The following is a 19819-nucleotide window of genomic DNA, read 5'->3' on the forward strand; positions in this document are numbered from 1 at the left end:
ACCAATTCATTATTTATTGTAGCTCATAATTTTCATTTGATATATTTCCTATATTACAGGTACAATGTGCAATGCAGTATAAAAACAAAACATTTCTATTCAAAGGATAGCTAACATCTCAACCAGTGACCACAAAGAAGTGCTCTATATACTACCAGGCTACTCCTGCAGGAATCTTAAAGGGCCGTGGGGGACTGTGAAGGTTTCCATGAAGGCGACCACAATAATGAGTCATTGAAGTTGATTACAAAAGCACATTCATGTATACTAGCACCTGCACCAGTGTCGATTTTTCAAAAGAGTTTATTATTATTTGTCATTTCGGAAGAGGTTGTCGGTGTGAGTGCAGGCATTACTTCACACTCGCCAAGGAGACAACACTTGGGAAATACTAGTACTACACAAGCACAACCATTTCCTTCTAAGTGATCCAGTTTCCATTCCCTTTGCTGGTTGGTTTACCAACTCCAACCTATTGTTTTTGTCGATTTTTCATTGCATGTTCGCCTTTTAAATGTATTTTTTGAAGTGCTGACATTTATTAACGTAAGAGCAGAGGAAATACTTTCAGTATTAAAAAAGTGTAAACTTCCACAAAATATAAAACCGATACATTCGAATAATAAATTATAAACATAGACTCATGCATTTGTTCACAGGGCTGCGAACCATTTATTCTTAGATTTGTATCTCATAAATAAAATATTTCTCGCCCGGTGTGCCATGGTTATTTACATTATTATTCACGAGTATTTAATGCGTTAGTGCATGAGGATCTCTCACTGTGGAGGTTAGTGAACTCAAGGACTTGTGGTAGTAACTTTGCTAACTTTTTTAACTACCAACTGTTGTTAATGTCCAGATGAATGAAAATTGACCAAATTCATACCTGTCGACATATACGTTTTCCCCGTATTTTACCCTTTTTTTTTATCTTCGTAGACTCTACACCAATCCCACATTTCCAAAAACGTCCCGTGATAGTCAAGACCCGCAAAAAAGAAACCTTTACTTATTAATGACTTGTGAACAAACCTAAATTACAAATTCAAGGATCAGTTTAACAAATAAAGTACTGTAGTTTATAAACATTTTTACAAATATCTTCTATACGGCCAAATTATAATTTTAAAAATAATCCAGACATTTTATTGCACAACTGTATAGATTAAGGACACAATACACTTTTCTTGGCGTGTTACTTTGCTGCCATCATCTGGACATTTATAAAAAACTGCATTTACCTTCTGGCTCTGTCCTACAGAAACCATATTATTTTTCATTATCAAACATTTTTGAAAAAGCGCCATGGAGCCACTAGGCAGCGACAAAGACCTGTATGTGGCTCCTGAGCAAGTTTAGTGGGTGGAGAAGTCCAACTTTGTTGGTGATAGAAAGTATCTTACTCTTTTTACCCAAGCAGAATGCAGAACCCAATGCACATTGAAAATCCACAAAGTAATGAAATGGTGATAAGAAACTGTAATACAGCAAGGGATTAATGTATAACAATTTTTGTATGGGGAAAAAAAATGGCTTTGAGACCAATTTCATCTTGACTTTTTTGGCTCTTATCTGGACAGGTTTGTTATCACTTATAAAGTGGATGTCATGATTACTGATTCGGGGCACCTGTGTCTGCCCCGTTGGCGCTAACAGCCACGGGCCCTGATTGGCTGTTGGACTCTTTTTAAACTCTTCTCCTCCTGAAAGCACCCGTCAGATCGTCTGCGAACCTATGCTCCCAGCGAGGCAAGCTTTTGTGACTCTCTGACTCTATCCTGCCCTGTTTTCTGTCTGATACCTGTTGCCGACCTCTTTTCTGGACCCGTTTATGTTTTTTCTCCTCCGCCCGGGCCATCGACCCATTTTTCTCGCTGTCAACGACTGCCCTCGCTCGACACAGAAGTGCCACTTCCGCGTTCCTGCTATCTGCTACCCGTGACCGACGATCATCGGATTGTGGATGCAAGTCCTGTTCTCCTTATTAATAAAAACTGAGTAAAACGAACGCAATTGGGTCCCGTCTCCGTTTCTGGTATGTGACAGTGGAATTGCAATCATTAACAAGGGGATCAATTGAATGAGATTGAGAGGTATGCAAAGTGACAAAATACATATATATGATATACATACATAGATATATATATATATATATATATATATATATATACAGTGGAACCTTGGTTCTCGACCATAATCCGTTCCAGAACCCTGTTTGAAAACCGATTTGTTCGATCACCGAAATCATCTTTCCCATTAAAAATAATGTAAATCGTTTTAATCCGTTCCAACACCCTGAATGTTTACCTTGAATGTTTAACGTAAACATCAATCTAACCCAGGCTAATCGTACGTTCGCGTTATCGTAATCTTCCGTACGAAAGATTACGCTAACATGAACGTGTAAAAAAAAAAAAATCAGGTCGTTTACAAGTCATTTAGCACCCGGGTCTCCACAACAAGTGGTGAGCGGTTCATTGGAAAGGGGGGTCCGTTCCAACACCCTAAATGTTGGGCTCCGTTCCAACACCCTGAATGTTTACCTTGAATGTTTAAGGTAAACATCAAGCTAACCCAGGCTAATCGTACGTTCGCCTTATAGTAATCTTCTGTACGAAAAATTACGCTAACATGAACGTGTAAAAATAAAAAAAATGATAAAGAAAAGAATTATGGATAGGATTTCTTACCTTTGTGGTGGTCAGCAGAAGGCGCAGGTGGACGGCCGTTGCTTGCTTATTGCACTCACTCCCTTAGCCACATCACTAGATTTCACAGCCTCCTTATTCTTTAGTATCATACTGATCGTAGATTTGGCCATGCTGTATTCCCTAGCAAGATCAGACACTCGCACACCTCCTTCATATTTTGCTATTATTTCTTTCTTAAATGCAATAGTTGTACGCACTACTTTTCTTTTTTCACCGGTAGCAACTTTGCTGCTTGCACTGACTTTCTTCGGAGGCATAATTAGGGGCTCAAACACTTCGTACACCTATATTAAAAGCAAAAGCAAAACGAAGCACGTCCGCACGCGATAACAGTTGGTCACGAAAAGAGCGATCTACACCCGTACACTGCTCAGCATCGCACCCTAGCGTATGCACTCACGCATTACCGGCGTTCGAACTCCAATTTTTCGACCTAACAGCGAAGCAAGAATTTCTTGAAATTTTTGGTCGGAGTCCGATTTGTTCGAACTGAGAGACGTTCGAAAACCGAGGTTCCACTGTATATATGTGTGATATCGGTATGACACAGTAGAGTTTTGACAGACAATGTACCCGGCAGCCCTCATAATTCGTTAAAAACGTGACACAACTGTGATCTATGGTGACATGCTGCACTGGCCGACGAGTGCATTGTGACAGTTTGAGGTATTCTAGTCCAAATTTTTACGGGATTCCTGTATGAGATTCTTGTGGTGACCCTGTGTTTTGCGGCGGTGGCGGCACCCATGCCCCGGCACTGGACGGTCGGCTAGGCTCTCCGCTGCCCGACTGGTCCAGCTCGGCGCTGTCACAGTCCGAATCGTCACACGTGTTCCGACCCTGACAGGACCGTGGAAGATGCTCAATTTTGACCCGTTCCAGGAAAAAGAAGACATGCTGATCTTTAAAACACGTACCTCATTTGGATTCTGCTCGCGTTCCAGCTTGGCTTTAGCTTGACACAGCATCCCGTCCCTCTCAGACAGAAAGTCGGGAGCCTGGGCTGGGTCCGTGTTGTCCGCCGGGATCTCGGATCCCTGAGAGAGGAGGTCATCGCTGCGGTAGTCCAACCTGTCATCCGTGTTGGTGCTGACTACGTCGGGGGTGCCGCTGTGCGAGTGGTCGGTGGTGTGGCCTTCCTCTCCGTCTGAAACTGACAGGTTCTCTGAGCTGAATGTCGACACCGACTGGCACTTGGTGATGCTCGTTGGACGTCTGAGGAATTTTGCAGTTTTATTAAAACGACATAGAATCAAAGACATTGCTGGAGCTTTAAGCAAATTTGAAAGTTGTCAATTGAGTCAGTGCTTCTTAACCTTGTGCGAAGTACCAAACCCCGCCCGTTTAATAGGTATGTAAGCAATGTTCCCTCTAATTTTCCACGGGTCTGAGCGTTCACACAAAGTCGGTGAGCAACGCTTGAAACAACAGTGAGCAAGCGTAATCCCAAGTGTGGCAAGATAATTAATCATCAAACATGTCCAAAACTTGACATCAAGTTACATTTTGCTGAGTTTCCGGCAATGCAAAATTATTTTTCTCTTTTGAATGAATTGACTCATGTACTATTGCAAAGGTTGTACGGCCTACAAACGTTGTTCTTACAATTCTTTCGGGAGATATCCAATTCTTTTTATTTCCTGATATATTTTGTCGCATAATATTAACATTTTTGGGGGCTTATTTTGGTCGGTTGTAAGATACAGAACTGTACTTAATCACATTTTTTAGTGGAAGTACAATGTTGGCAACAAGATTCACTTGATATAATTGGAAATTATTAGAACGCAACACAAACGTTTTATTCTTTTTTTCTGAGTTTTTTTTTTCCTACTTTTTTAAATCTTTAAAAAAATCTCAAAAAAATTGGGGGCGGCAGTAGCTCAGGAGGTAGAGCGATCGTTTTAGGATTAAGGGATCCCAGTTCGAATCCCGGCTTGTCCGTGTTACATGCCGAAGTGTCCTTGGGTAAGACATTGAACCCCCAATTACCCCCAATAAGCAGGTTAGCGCCTTACATGGCTGCACAGATCACGGCCGCTATTGGGAAATGTGAAGCACAATGTAAAGCGCTTTGGGAAGTCATTGACTTGAAAAGCGCTATATAAATGCAGATCATTTCATTTCATTTCATTTCATTTGTGTTTATTTTTTCCGAGCTGTTACTTTTTTCTTTTTGTTCTCTATTTACTTTTTCCCCACATTTCTTTCTTTTCTTTTTTTCTGGCTTTTTTCTAAATTTTTCCTTCTTTTTTCTCTTCCTTTTATTTCTTTTTTTCTCAGCTTTTCACTACTTTTTCATTTTGGTATTTTTTTCTCTTTTTGTTCTATTCCCCTTCTCCTTTAAGTCATTTTGCGTATAATTTTACATAATATTTGGTCATGTTGGGATTAAAGAAGCAAAAACAACCTGAAGAGCCGTTTAGGACCCGAAAGAGCCGGTTCCTTTTACTGAGCCGAGCCGAAGAAGCCCGTTCTCGACAAACTCTACTAACTTTACTCAACTTCGTTCTACTTCGACTCGACTTCAAAATACCACATTTAGGACTCGTCAGGGGAATGCGTGTATGCACTGTAACTTTGACTGAAGTCGCTTCTTAATTAGTAATTTTGAGCTCTGAATCCGCGAACGTCGAACCGCGAAGTCCCACCTTATTCTGAATTTTGATATGAAAACAGATTTTGGTTGCATCTAAAATCCTATCAATGCACATAAAAAAATCATTTTGCAACTCATAACATATTTATCGACACAAACTATAATAGATGACCAGTAATCAACCGGACATAACATTTGAAAAGCCAGTAGTAACCATATTTAGGATTCCGTTACTCCCCAACCCTGCACAAAATTTAGTCATTTTATTCATATTTAGTTTATTTTGTCTTTTATTGGCATATTTGGTATTGGAGTAATCCAAAAGTAATTGAAAGTAATCCAGTTATAGTAACCCTACCCAACCCTGCGTGTGGCCCCCGAGTTAAAATGAGTTTGACACCCCTGCTCTACTAATTGAGAACCATTTCCCTGGGGTTTAATTGAACCCAGGATAAGAACCACTGAATAAAGTGTTACGTAATCCCTCACCGTCTTCGTGGTAACTCAACCTCACTGTCAACTTCTCCCTCCTCTTCTTCTGATGACACCCCACGCCTCTGTAGAGATCAGCAATATTAAACCTTTTTTTTAATGGTTTTCCCTGGTCACCCAGATTTCGTCTTCTTACCTGTTTACGCGTAATAGCTGCCCTGTACAGAATGGCTGAGGGTGTGAGGTGTTGACTCCCAATCCCCCCGGAACTCCCCCTAGGCAACCTTACAGCGCCACCTCCGTCCTCTTTATCATCCCCGATGTCATGGGGCAGACGAGGGGATCCAAGAGATCCACGGGCCGCTGTTGCCCCCCTCCCGCAGGGTGAGTCAGGGCTGCTGGAGAAGGGGAAGGACGCCGCGTCCTCGCTAGGGGTGTCACTGCGTGGGGGCGTTTCTGTGAAATCATCTATACCGATGACCCCTACATCTGATTCCCCTAATCCCGCAGCAACACTGAGGCTTCCTCCTCTTTCCAGAACACCGACAGACGAGTCCTCTTTTGCCTTGGTGCCCGCTTCCAGCGTGGTGCAGATAAGATCAGGGCTGGAAGATGATAACTGCTGTTGCTGTTGGTCTGGGTTGAGGCCCTGCAGGGCTGCGGAAGGCTCAAGGAGCTGCTTGGGGGAATCTCTAGCCAAGTTGTTTACCTGGACTATTGTCTCTCTATTTGGAGAGGACTGATTGGCTTTGAGTCCTGTCAGATCTCCGCTGCTGCCTTTTCCAGACTTGCGATGGCGGGTTTTTACCCTCCGAGAGCGGCTGGGAGAAGTGGAGCTTCTCGTGGGGCATGTTGGGATAGTGACTTGCATGACGGAGGAATCCATTTTGGGAATGATGACCTCAGACTTAAGAATGTCCGGCCTGAAGAGAAAAGGAGGGGGGAAATGTAGTCTGCAATGCTCACAAATTAGACTCCAATGTAGGATGAAAAATGAAAATAGGATCACACCGCTTTCCTGCAGGCAGTTTCTGTGGGACGTTTCTCTTCTTGATTAGCTTATCCATGCTGCTGTTGGAAGAGCCGCTCTGCCTGGAGCTGTGGTGCTTGAAAAAGCCAGGGTACTTCTTATCCAAGGACTGTTCCCTCCTGCAGATGAATACGTTGCAAATTAAAGTTAGGAGGAGGCAAAGATAGAATGTTTCAATGCATTTACTCAAACCTTTGCAGCTCTTTTTCTTTGAGCTCCAGCTGCAACATGACGGCACTGAGCTCCATGTAAAGGTTGTTTGCCCTCTCCAGTTTCCTCTCATAGTGTTCACGGATGTCCAAAGCATGTCTGGCAAAAGAGGAAAGAAGCCAGATGATGTCATCGCATGCATACATAAGAGAATCAACAATCCTTAGCATTTTACGTGCACTTCATCCACCCACGTGGGTGTCCAAATAAGTGACATGAAGAAATGGCAAAGAGTAAAAAGCTGAATGCAGTGTTCTCGTTTGCCCGCGTCCCTGCGTCCTAGACGCATTATTTTTGCTGGGGACGCATAGTGTCAAGTGTTTTTTGACACAAAATTGTAATTTTTACCCGATTACATTTTTTCTAAACAAAGATTTACCGCACTCCAATCTTTTCGTCAGGCAGATCCGCCATTGTTGTTTTGGTCTCGCGGTTCGAGTTTTCGTCTGCACGCCGATCTCGGCAAACGAGACCTCGTTGTTTCGAGATTACGTCATTGTTGTGGTGGTTGTCGTCGAGGGAAGGTGAAGGCTAAGTATGCCTCCGAAAAAAGTTAGTATTATGTGAAAATCAACACAAAATTGGTAATTTCTTCAGTGTCAGTAATAAGTCGAAACTTAATGCAGAAAGTGATAACAACTGCAATAATTCCGGCACGAAAAAACGGCGGAGAAATTCTTCGGAAGATCGTGAAGGCAAGGAAAACACGTGTGTTGAAGCCAACGATTCGATGAAAGAAAACAAACAAAAGGACTTTTCTGCCAAAATGGAGTCAATCATATTCCAGGTTACGCTATGAGGAGGATGATAATGGATTGGACCTTAAGAAGGCATTACAACTGTGGCGGGACAGCAAACCACAAAGAATATATGAATTTGAATATCTGAAGTGATAACTTGCTTTGTATTACCAATTAACTGTGATGATTAAAACTGCACGAATATATAGACTAATATTTCAGCAATATTATTTTGTATAATGTACAATATTTTTGTGAAGTGAAAAATCTGAAATGATAACTGCTTTGTATTATCAATTAACTGTGATGATTAAAACTGAATGAAAATATAGATTGATATAATTATTTCAGCAATATTATTTTGAATAATGTGCAATATTGTTGTGAACTGAAAAATCTTGAAGTGATAACTGATTTGTATTACCAATAAACTGTAATGATTAAAACTGAATGAATATATAGATTTATATTATATATTTGTCGCCGATTTACAATGTCAACCTCGATAACACTCAATTTTGGGGACCCATAGATCTCTGTTGGGACCCATAGATTTTTGAGCATGCGAGTCCCCGGGACCCATCACTTTTCACAGGTAAAATGAACACTGTGAATGTGCATTCTTGAACGAACCTCAGTTCTTCTCTACGTCGATTAATCAGCTCCTCATCGAGTCGATGCAGACAAGTACCCTCCGATTTGATCTTTTCAAAGTGCTGTTTCACCTCTTCTCGCCATTCAGCCTGATGGGAACACAATTTGTTTGCACCCATGTAGAGCTGACTTTACAGTTGGTTCTCTTTTGTTGGCAGATGAAATGACTAAACCAGATTGCGTGGGAGAACGACACAGTTCTTTCAGTAAACTGGATGAACATTTGATGGAGCCTTCAAGTCTTTAGTGTTCCATCATAATTTTCAATTAACAGGTTTTGGATCAAATCAATTAATTACACAAACCTTACAAAAACAAAAATTGACAAACTCTAAAATGATCATCAAAGCATTTGCAAAAGTTAGGGACACGTTTGACTGACTGGTTATTGCCACACTGTCCCCTTTAGCTAATTTTTAAGTTTCCGTAAAAACACTTTCTTATTTATCAGGGAGTGAAACAAACATAAAAACCTGTGATTTGAAGTATGTCTCCTGAGGGGTAGACAGAACGTCAGCCGATGCTATATCCAGATGGAGAAGGATCTGGCGGAAAGACGGTCGATTCCTGGGTTTGCAATTCCTGCACGGATAAACACAATTGTTTTGTGTTTACTTACCGTAAATTCCGGACTATAGAGCGCACCTGATTAAAAGCCGCACCCACCACATTTCGGGAGGAAAACCGATTTTGTACATACACAAGCCGCACCTGTATATTAGCCGCATGCGCCCCCATTGAAAAGACGTAATACAAACACAAAATTAACCCATACCCGATACAGTCCAATAAACACAGCCGGCAAAATGAACAGAAAATGATATTGGTACTTAAGATTTAATGCAGACCTGCAGAGTCCAGGTGCCCGTTGAAGGTAATCCAAGGAATAAAGGGTATATTTCCAAGGGTAAGGGTGGAAAAAATATATATCCACTATCCACAAACACGTCTCACCTTCACTCCACTTCCCGTCAGCCCGAGTTTGCCCCGCCCCTTCTTTCTCATTTGCTCGTGCAAAACATCAGAATAAGGTTCTAAAATAAATACATTACAAAAATATACAGTTGCAAATACATATTATACATGGTTACACATATTTAAAAGACGGTACACCGAGAGAGTTTTCAAAGCTTTAATAATAATATTGTAACTTTCATCCCAAACCGTGCCTGTGAAGGGGTAGCAAAACGCTACTAACAACACGCTCGCAACACAGTAGACAGCTCTGTTAAAAAAACATACCGAAATTGCAGTAAGTACGGTAAACCGTCCTCAACTTCTTCCTTATAACTGACCTAATCAAAATCGTCTACTAATCCTACAGTATGGGCAAGAGACTTTGTCTTAAAGACGTCGTCCCACGCTCCCTTATTCAATAAACACGCTAGCATCACGCTCGCAAAGTAAAGTTTACGTGCGGTAGCTTTGTTCCCTTTTTTATCGGACTGCTCGATTGCGTTTAGCTTGATAGTTACATCATGTGCCTTTCTTTTTTGCAATTTGCATGATGAGGATATGTCTACCCTAATTTAATTTGTGCACAAGCTAAGAAGTTGCAGTCTAAATCTTACCTTTTGTACCCGAGTGCCGTTACATAAATTGGCCGCATCACTGAATAAGCCGCAGGGTTGAAAGTTTGGGAAAAAAGTAGCGGCTTATAGTCCGGAATTTACGGTATATACTATTTTATTAATTCATCAGACAAATGTCAAAAACACCCTATGCCTGACCTTTAAGCCGTTTTTTCAGCTTTAGCTTTATGTGTGTATTTATGCCTTTTAACCTCTGTTACCCCTTTGTGCTTCTTCACTTACATTCGCCGTTAATTGCTCACCAGCATTGCCCGAGGAGGATCTTGAATCCATCGGGGCAGCTCTCAGGTATGGGCAGCTGCAGGCTGTTGTTTCCGACACCCCAGATGATTGCGGAAGAATCCACGTCTTTGTAAGGTATTTCTCCAGTGAGCATCTCCCACAGTACCACTCCAAATGACCTTAAAGTCAGGTTAAAGCTTGAATATAAACAGTCTCAAAGAGGTCAACAAGAAAGAGAGAAAGTCAGTATCATCGACTGTGAATACTTAAAGAGGATAGATGATTTAAAAAAATGTTCTGCAGCAGTTTATTACATTACACTTACCAAATGTCCACCTTTTCTGACACTGGCTCATTCCGGATGACCTCAGGAGCCATCCAGGCTACAGTTCCTGCAAAAGACATCTTCATACTCTTGTCAATGAGCTCCTTTGAGGTTCCAAAGTCCGAGATCTTCACAAGGTCGTCATGTGTGATCAGCATGCTGAAAAATAAAACATACATTACTTTAAGCACTAAATGTATTATTTTGAATGTCATAGTCACTATGTCCTATGACAGTATATTTTCTGTTGTTCTACAATACCATTTTCAACTTGTAACTACACAGCTGAATGTCATGATTACTGATGTGAATCACCAGTGCCCGCTCATTTTGGCGCCAACCGCCGAGGGTTCTGATTGGCTCCCTGTCACTATGTGAACCCAGTCCTGTCAGTCCCCTGTTTTCAGTCTGTCTGTGAACCTCAGTGTATACTAGGCAAGCCTTTTTTGACCCTGACTCCCACATGTCCCGTTTTTGCTCTCGTCTGTCTCTGGCTTACGACCTCTTTTTGTCGCCGACTAGGTCTACTCTCCCAATCTGGTTTACGACTCGTTTCCGACCCCGACCACACCTTGCTCTCCCAGTCCCAGCTACCGACCCGTTTTTCCGTCCCTGACACCGCCATCGCTTGCTACGGAAGATGCACTTCCGTGTTCGGATCACAATCGGAGTACGAGAGCGACTTGCTTCCCACGTCCAGCGAACACCGGATCGTGGGCGCAGCCCTTCCTCTTTCCTCCAATAAAACTTGTGGGAAATGTAATGCAATTGGGTCCTGTTTCCGTTCTGGTCCTGACAGCTGAAACTGTGTGTTTGTATGGTTATTATTCATTGGCAGCACTAGTAAGTAAGTAATGTAATGTTTATTGAAAGTATTGTTAGATACACTAATCAAAACATGACACAAAACTAATGCTGAGAGTGAGCATGGCCAAATTTGGTCACCTTACGCCCCCTACCTTAAGAAAATTTGAAAAATCTATCTCTGCCAACCTTTGCTTAAAAGTTGGCACCGAATTTGCACTAACAACCTGGTCAGGCAAAAAATTCCAAATTTTTGGTATCCTGAAATAAATAAAGTTTCCATGCCAAGTTGCTGGTAGGTCTAGGCACCTGTAACTTATATCTGTGGCCACGTAAACCATCAACACGACAGAACTCAAAAATTTGATCAAAGGGCACATTGATTATTCCATGTAGTACTTTGAACACAAAAATTATATCAAATCGAATTCTGCGGACTAACAACTCAAAAGGGTAATTATATTAAATGGGCTCCCACATTAAAAGACGAATGTTACAAAGCCCACTTTAGCACAGTGCTGCCCTCGTTGGTGCCATAAACATCATTGTCTTTCCAAACGCCCCCTTCAATTGGGACAGGAAGAAGTAGGGACCTACTTGGGGGACTTGAGGTCTCGGTGTATGATCTTATGAAGGTGTAGGTAGTTCATGCCTCCCGCGATGCCCATGGACCAGTCAACCAGGAGTGAGGGCATGATTTTGCGACCTGCCCTCAGAACCTCATAGAGTTGGCCTTGGGCACAATATTCCATTAAAATACAATAACAAGGAGCCTGGGTACACACACCCCTGCAAAAAAATAACAAAATAATTCGAGAGGATAGCATTAATAGAAGAATAATGCACATTTGTAATTTCAACAGAAGGTTCCCCTACTTGAAAGTAATGATGTTGGGGTGTTTGAGTTTGCGCAGGTGTTTGATTTCAGTCTCTTTGATGTCTCGCACTTTTTTCACAGCCACATCATCTCCATGGAACTTGCCAAGGAATACGGCACCTTGGGCACCGCTGCCTACCCACTGCAGGTCAGAGATCTCCTCAAATGGAACCTCCCAGGATTCTGAACAAAGAACATTAAGTGGAAACAAACCAGGCTTGCTAAATTGAAAGTGTATTTTATATATAGGCATTAGCTGGTTGACACAAAAACAACATTTTTTTGATTATCTATACCACATATATGATGTTTCCAAATACAGCCAAAAGGAATTAGTCAGGTTGTGCTGTACCAGAGAATACAGTGCAAGGACTCTCATTTTACCAACTTTGAGATGGAGAAACTGAGACTAAGTGTAAATTTGCAAAGGGTTAGAAAATCAAACAATGCTGCAATTTATTATTGTATAAAATGCTTTTTAGGAGAAAATATCACTATATTTATATTGGGTGCCGTTCAAAATGGTTTGCAAATGGTTCACAGATGGCCCCTGGATTGTAGCTTGGACACACTTGGTCCAGATTGGTGATGTTTTGATTTCCCTGCAAATGTTTTTTTTTGTTATTTTTCAAAAGACAGAAAATGAAAGTCAGAAATATTTTATCTACACCTTGAATAACAGAGTACTACCAGAGAATGCATCAGGCACAGCCAAAGAGAGAAGCAAATCTATTCTTCATGAGGTTCGCTGAAGTGTGAACCTCCCTGGAGGCTGACTTTAGCAGAGACGGCTGCACACAACGCTCGCCCAAGCTAGCTGTTAAAACTCGTACCGGTTCTTTAAATGCTCAGCGTTGGCACAGGCCTACTGGTGATAAGCACTGTTAAACTGTATTGGCCGATGTGAAGATCTTGCTGGGTCAGCATTCTGTTGTGCTCTAAACCAGTGCTTCATAACTTTGCTTCACATCTTGTGATGTTTTTCAGCCAATTACCCCTGACCAGCATCCATCTTATTAGTTGGTAGATATATGAATGAATTAATAATCTCAGAGAAACTATTTAGTGTAATGTATTTATGTCATGATTACTGATTTGACTCAGCTGTGCCCGATCATTTGGCGCCCACTGCCGTGGGTTCTGATTGGCTCCCTGGCAATATTTGAACCCGGTCGGCTGCGAACCTCAGTGAATACTAGTCAAGCCTTTTGCGACCCTGACTCCCACCTGTCCCGTTTCTGCTCCTGTCTGTCTCCGGCTAAGACTTGTTTTTGATCCCTACCACGTCTGCTCTCCCGTCCGGGCTAAACACTTGTTTCTGACCCCGATCACGTTTTTGCTCTCCTGTCCCGGCTATCGACCTGTTTCTCCGACCTTGACACCGCCATCGCTCGCTACGGAACATTCACTTTCGTGTTCAGATCACAATCCGAGTACGAGAGCGACTTGCCTCCTGCGCCTAGCGAACACCAGATGTTGGGCGCAGCCCTTCCTCTTTCCTTTAATAAAACCTGTGAGAAACGTAACGCAATTGGGTCCTGTTTCCATTCTGGTCCTGACAATTTAACTTCTTAGTCCATGTTATGGTATTGCTCCTCCAAATATTTAGAAATTGTCAAGGTTGCCATGGCGCCCAATTGCCCCCGCCCGCGTGACACCAGTTGCAGCTCGTTGAAAGATTGGCTTCCCTTCTATTTAAGCTCAGTGCTCTCACTCACCCTTTCTCAGTCCGTCAACGAACCTCTGCACCTGCAAGACGTGGGTTTTGTCTCTGTCCGGTTTCCTGCTTGTATTTCCTGTATGGTATTGTTCCCGTCTATTTTGTCCTGTTTGATATCGATCTCCAATTTGGTTCCTGTCTAGTTTGTCCTGTTTAATTTCGATCTCCAGTGTTTGATATCAATCCTGTCTGTCCCGTCCTGTCCGGTATCGACCCCATCCGTCCGATATCTGCTCGTGCTATTGGTATCGATCTCGTCAGCAACTGGCTTCCTATCATTCCACGCCAGACTGCTGGCTTACGTCTTCCGGCCAACGATCGCCGAATCACTGGTTTTTGGGTTATCGTGCATGACTGCCCCATTTCCAGTAAAATAAAAGCTTGTGTGAGAAACGTCACGCATTTGGGTTCTTGACAGAAATAAAATGATCTGACAAAAGAGTAAATAAAAAAAATAATATGAAAACAATAATATGTTTGTACATTCCAAAAAGTCCAGTGTGAAAATGTAAACATTGAAATTCAAAGGTGAAAAAAAAATTCCAAGAAAAATATTCGGTTCTTGTCAGATAATAGTTCTCATACGAAATGTTATTTTTCTTAATAAATGGTTTCGGAATATTTTTTTGAAATGATTTCTGAATAATATTTAATATAATTTAAATCATATGTACGCTCCTCTTTGTGAATTATTAATTAACAAATTAACAAAATGATTTAAGCCCACCATTATTGCCGTGTTCATATAAATCTATCATTATTAAACACTGATGCTTAGGGATTATTGTATAAATGTTTGTTCTATAAAGAAATTATCAACTTATATTTTAAAATAAACATTCCCCTGAATGCACATTTGTTGTATGTACAGTTTTTGCATTTTCCAAAAATAATGATTTCAATTGTCATAATAATGATATCAATAACAAAAATGATCAAGAGTTCTATAGATAGATATTGATCATCATAACCAAAATAAAAAATGATCGAATGAATGAATGTTGGACAGCACGGCGGTGCAGTGGTTAGCGCGTGTGTGGCACAGTTCTGAGGTCATGAGATTGAACCTCCTGTGTGGAGTTTGCATGTTCTCCCCATGCTTGTGTGGGTTTCCTCCGGGCACTCCGGTTTCCTCCCCATTCCAAAAACATGCATGTCAGGTTAATTGGCCGGTCCAAATTGTCCCGGGGTGTGAATGAGCGAGTGGATTGTCTGTCTATGTGTGCCCTGCGACTGGCTGGCAACCAGTTCAGGGTGTCCCCTGCCCACTGCCCAAAGATAGCTGGGATGGGCTCCAGCACCCCCGCAACCTTACTGAGGATAAGCGGTGCAGATAATGGATGGATGGATGGATGAATGAGTGTAAAGAGCTACAAAATCAATTGAAACAAATGAAAACATTCCATAAAATAATAAATATAATAACAGCAAAGTTGAGTTTAAAATTTTAGTTGCCTTTCTAGATGATGAAAACAAAGACTTAATCACTCTTTTTGTCGGTCAATCAGGAAGACTACCAAAACACACAATATCTCCCCACGTACCTTCTTGGCTATGTTTGTGTTCAGTGGAGTAGGCCTTCCCGATCATAGTCCACACAGGTTTTAGACATCCAAAGAGACCTTCCAAAAACCCACCACCACCCGACTGAAGGCGAATATTTTCTGAATGGCCCCGGACGGCGCCAGCTTCCAAGCTGCGGCCCGCCTCGGCACCGCTGCCGCCCTGACTTGCATCGTGTTCGTGGAGTTTCAGCACGCTGTTATCAAAGTGGCCTGTGGGTCCATCACTGGGAGTGGGACTACTGCCACCCGGTGCCCCCAACCCACCGGTGTCGATAGACAGCACGTTTCGGAGGACACACTGCGTGGGGGTCAGGTCCGTTTCCGGGGTGCAGGCTGGGGTGTCACCATCTAGTCTTCGATAGGGGGGATCTGATACCGGGGTACTGAAGCCTGACAGGGAGGGGGAAGGGGCTCGGGCCTCATGGATACAGGTCCCACTCATCAGGGGTTGCCCCAACCCAGCAGGTTAGGGTGGATGGAGGGTGGACAGCTGAGAATATAACCTATAAGACAAGCACAAAAAGTAATTTACCATATTTTCAACACTATAAGGCATACCGGATTATAGGGTGCACCCCCAAGAAGTAGTGTATTATGTTTTTATTTCATAGAACATAAATGAACATTGTTTTCACCACCAAAATTGATGTTTCATTCATAAATGGTTATTATGCTGTCCTCACTTCAAAATATCCCCTTTTTCACGATATCCTGAATAACCAGACTTGTTTTCTTTAATTGCTGTTTATTCGTAAAATGGCCTCAACCATTATCCTTATATGATTGCCATAAAACTAAAAACAAAACTAAAATCAAAACATGAAAAGTCCTGTTAGTTTGCTGACTATACATATACATTTGTTACCATGAATAAAAGTAATCACAATACGTTTCTTACTTACAAACAATTACTGTCCACAACAACAACAAATTTGCAATGAGCACATTAACCACAAGAGGGCACTCATAGACCACTCCAAGAAGGCACTCGTAGACCACTCAATATGTTTCTCAAGGGCAGAACAGTTACCATGTGCAGTATCATTTCATTGTAACAATGCATTTCTAATTTTACCCAGCATATTTTACAGTCACAATCTGCACTACTGCTAATCTGTATGTTCTTTCTCCCTCTCTCTCTCTTTCCCCCACTTTTTTCACCCTATTGCGCTCTCTTGCTTGGCTTTACCTTATTTGGTCACTCTCTTCCTGGTGCTAATTTTCTTTTCACAACTATTGTCACTTGTCTTGATTACCCTCCAATTACATCCCTCCCTCTTCACCATTTAAACACAATTTTCCCTTGGTCCTAGTTCGTTGCCTTTATTTCATATCCCAAGCACTCTTGTCCCAGCATTTTGTCATTTCATTGAACTGAAACTTTTTCTGCCCTTCCGAACCACAAGTGCTGCCTAACGAACTTTTGGACAGTTACCCTCGCTGTTTGGACTCACAGGAACACCAACCCCTTGCCTGCATCCCAGACCATGATCATCTCCTTGCTACCTGGTCACCTGTGTACCGAACCCTGGCCAAATAAATGACCTGTTTGCTGCACTAACCAGTGTTTCTGCACTTTGCTTCCGCACCACTACGAGTGGCTTCCTGACAGGTTTATAAGGTTGAAACGGATTGTTAGACGCAATTTCAAATTTCTGGCCAATTTGGGTCTTTTAAGTGTGCTTTATAGTCTGGAAAATGCATTATATTAAGGCCACTTGACTGGACATGCTGAAAGACTAGCCTTAAAGAGGGCATTATGAAGTAACTCAAATAATAAAAACCAAACTGATAATTAGCAGTCTTTTTTACAAATTTCTTTAAAGTCAGTCCTGCTTTAGTTATGCAAAAGAATCTCGTCTTGTGAATGGAAACCTTTGCTGTCGGCCCAGCGGAGCCATCAACCAGAGTGGAAACGGGCTTTATGAATGAGCCGATGAAAGCATTGCTGTGCTGCTCCTGTGCTGCTCTGTTACCTGCACTAGACCACCGAACCCCACTCCTGAACACTTCCACTTCCTCCAATATAGTCCTTTACATCAAGTCGAGAAGAATGTAAAAACAATGAATTGCATAAGCACCCCTGTGAGGCTGTTTGTGTGCAGATGGAGAGGGGGGGGGTTGTCACATGTACCCGTTTCATACACACGATTTCATACAATCCTTGGACTGCATCACCGCAAGAGAAGACCCACATATGGCTGGAAATGGACCGTGGAAATCAGGCGATAAACATTGAACGGCAATGCGAGATGTGCACGCGTGCGGACCCATGCATGCATGCAGGAAGCTTAATCTTAAAATAACCGAGGATGTGATGTTGACGCTCAGCATCCGACGTGCATGTAGCGTGCATCGCAGAGCTTGGTGCCTACTACGCTGCGTGCCAAGTGAAAGTGCCGCAGCGTCGGTACATTCGGGCTTCTCAGTGCTGGCACCGGTGCAAATGATACGAAATGGGCGCTTGGTCGTCGCACACGATACTGTATAAGACCTTCCAATAGCGGTCGTCGATGTTTCGTCTATCTTTCAACCCGAGCCCGTTTGTTGGTGAAGCGTGATTGGCGCCGCACTGAGTGTCACGCGCAAAAAGCACCCGCCGTGATTCTCGACCCGGTGTTGAAGTAGCGTTTAAGCTGTTAGAATGAAATTCCCATACCTTTTACCCTGCTTGTTGTCGCGTTGTCAAGTGAAAGGGTGGGCTCGGCTTCTGTAATCTTCAAGATGATCAACCGATCATCCCGCCCTCCACCCGTCTGTTTTTTGTATTTCCCGTCCTATAATGTATTAGTTTTACGTCTCTGGGACGGATTCCACCGGGGTAATGTGTATCGATAGCCGAGGGACCATACAACGTGCAGGCGCGCTGGGTTTTCGTGGTGGGCGGGAGGGAGCTGTCTCTCTCACAGTGCTGAATTGACGTCACGTACGGTAGCTGATGGGATGCGCCGCGAGGTGGCGCTGCGTCAACGCGCAAATAAGCCTCTAAAATGACGGGAAAATGTACTCAAGTAGTGAAGTATATGGGAACAAATCTTACAAAATAGTGTGCTTTAGTATAAAATTTGTTTTTTTTTTATTTTCTTTGTAATTTTTTGTCTTTGCTGTCGGTCACCCCTCTCGAGGGATAAGACCAGGGTAGATAGATAGATAGATAGATAGATAGATAGATAGATAGATAGATAGATAGATAGATAGATAGATAGATAGATAGATAGATAGATAGATAGATAGATAGATAGATAGATAGATAGATAGATAGATAGATAGATAGATAGATGGATTCAATTCATTTGATAGATAGATAGATAGATAGATAGATAGATAGATAGATAGATAGATAGATAGATAGATAGATAGATAGATAGATAGATAGATAGATAGATAGATAGATAGATAGATAGATAGATAGATAGATAGATAGATAGATAGATAGATAGATAGATAGATAGATAGATGGATAGATAGATCAGCACTGGCTCAGGAGGTAGAGCTCTCGTCTTGGGATCGAGAGATCGCAGTTCGAATCCCGGCTCCTCCGTGTTACATGTCGAAGTGTCCTTGGGTAACACACTGAACCCCTAATACCCCCAATATGCAGGTTAGCGCCTTACATGGCTGCATGGCCACTATTGGGAAATGTGAAGCACACTATAAAGCGCTTTGGGAAGTCTTGACTTGAAAAGCGCTATATAAATGCAGATGATTTCATTTCATTTCATAGATTGATAGATGGATGGATGGATGGATGGATGGATGGATGGATGGACGGACGGACGGACGGACGGACGGATAGATAGATAGATAGATAGATAGATAGATAGATAGATAGATAGATAGATAGATAGATAGATAGATAGATAGATAGATGGATAGATAGATAGATGGATGGATAGATAGATCAGCACTGGCTCAGGAGGTAGAGCTCTCGTCTTGGGATCGAGAGATCGCAGTTCGAATCCCGGCTCCTCCGTGTTACATGTCGAAGTGTCCTTGGGTAACACACTGAACCCCTAATACCCCCAATATGCAGGTTAGCGCCTTACATGGCTGCATGGCCACTATTGGGAAATGTGAAGCACACTATAAAGCGCTTTGGGAAGTCTTGACTTGAAAAGCGCTATATAAATGCAGATGATTTCATTTCATTTCATAGATTGATAGATGGATGGATGGATGGATGGATGGATGGATGGACGGACGGACGGACGGACGGACGGATAGATAGATAGATAGATAGATAGATAGATAGATAGATAGATAGATAGATAGATAGATAGATAGATAGATAGATAGATAGATAGATAGATAGATAGATAGATAGATAGATAGATA

General features: G+C 42.2%; 1 protein-coding gene across 1 annotated transcript; it reads right to left on the reverse strand.

Annotated features, from left to right (window-relative positions):
• map3k12 (mitogen-activated protein kinase kinase kinase 12) lies at positions 1-18387 on the reverse strand. The gene is made up of 14 exons (XM_088330765.1): positions 18144-18387; positions 15464-15987; positions 12199-12382; positions 11920-12111; positions 10519-10677; positions 10214-10372; positions 8853-8961; positions 8359-8468; positions 6968-7084; positions 6757-6894; positions 5942-6668; positions 5803-5870; positions 3632-3929; positions 1-3554 (listed from the first exon to the last, which is right to left on the reverse strand). Exons 2-14 carry the CDS (start codon positions 15924-15926, stop codon positions 3399-3401), a joined length of 2880 nt encoding a protein of 959 aa, XP_088186891.1. The 5' UTR covers positions 15927-15987; positions 18144-18387; the 3' UTR covers positions 1-3398.
• Positions 18388-19819: the final 1432 nt, after the last annotated feature.

The sequence above is a fragment of the Urocampus carinirostris genome, chromosome 3, assembly GCF_059441175.1.
Source record: "Urocampus carinirostris isolate Australia breed hairy pipefish chromosome 3, RoL_Ucar_1.0, whole genome shotgun sequence".
Lineage (NCBI taxonomy): Eukaryota > Metazoa > Chordata > Actinopteri > Syngnathiformes > Syngnathidae > Urocampus > Urocampus carinirostris.

Excerpts from the sequence above, each read along its gene's own strand:
- map3k12 (XM_088330765.1), bottom strand. The coding sequence starts at position 15,926 with ATGAGTGGGACCTGTATCCATGAGGCCCGAGCCCCTTCCCCCTCCCTG. Across the intron at positions 10,373-10,518 it reads TCAGAAAAGGTGGACATTTG|GTCATTTGGAGTGGTACTGT; the intron begins GTAAGTGTAATG and ends CCTGACTTTAAG. Across the intron at positions 7,085-8,358 it reads CGACGTAGAGAAGAACTGAG|ACATGCTTTGGACATCCGTG; the intron begins GTTCGTTCAAGA and ends CTCTTTTGCCAG.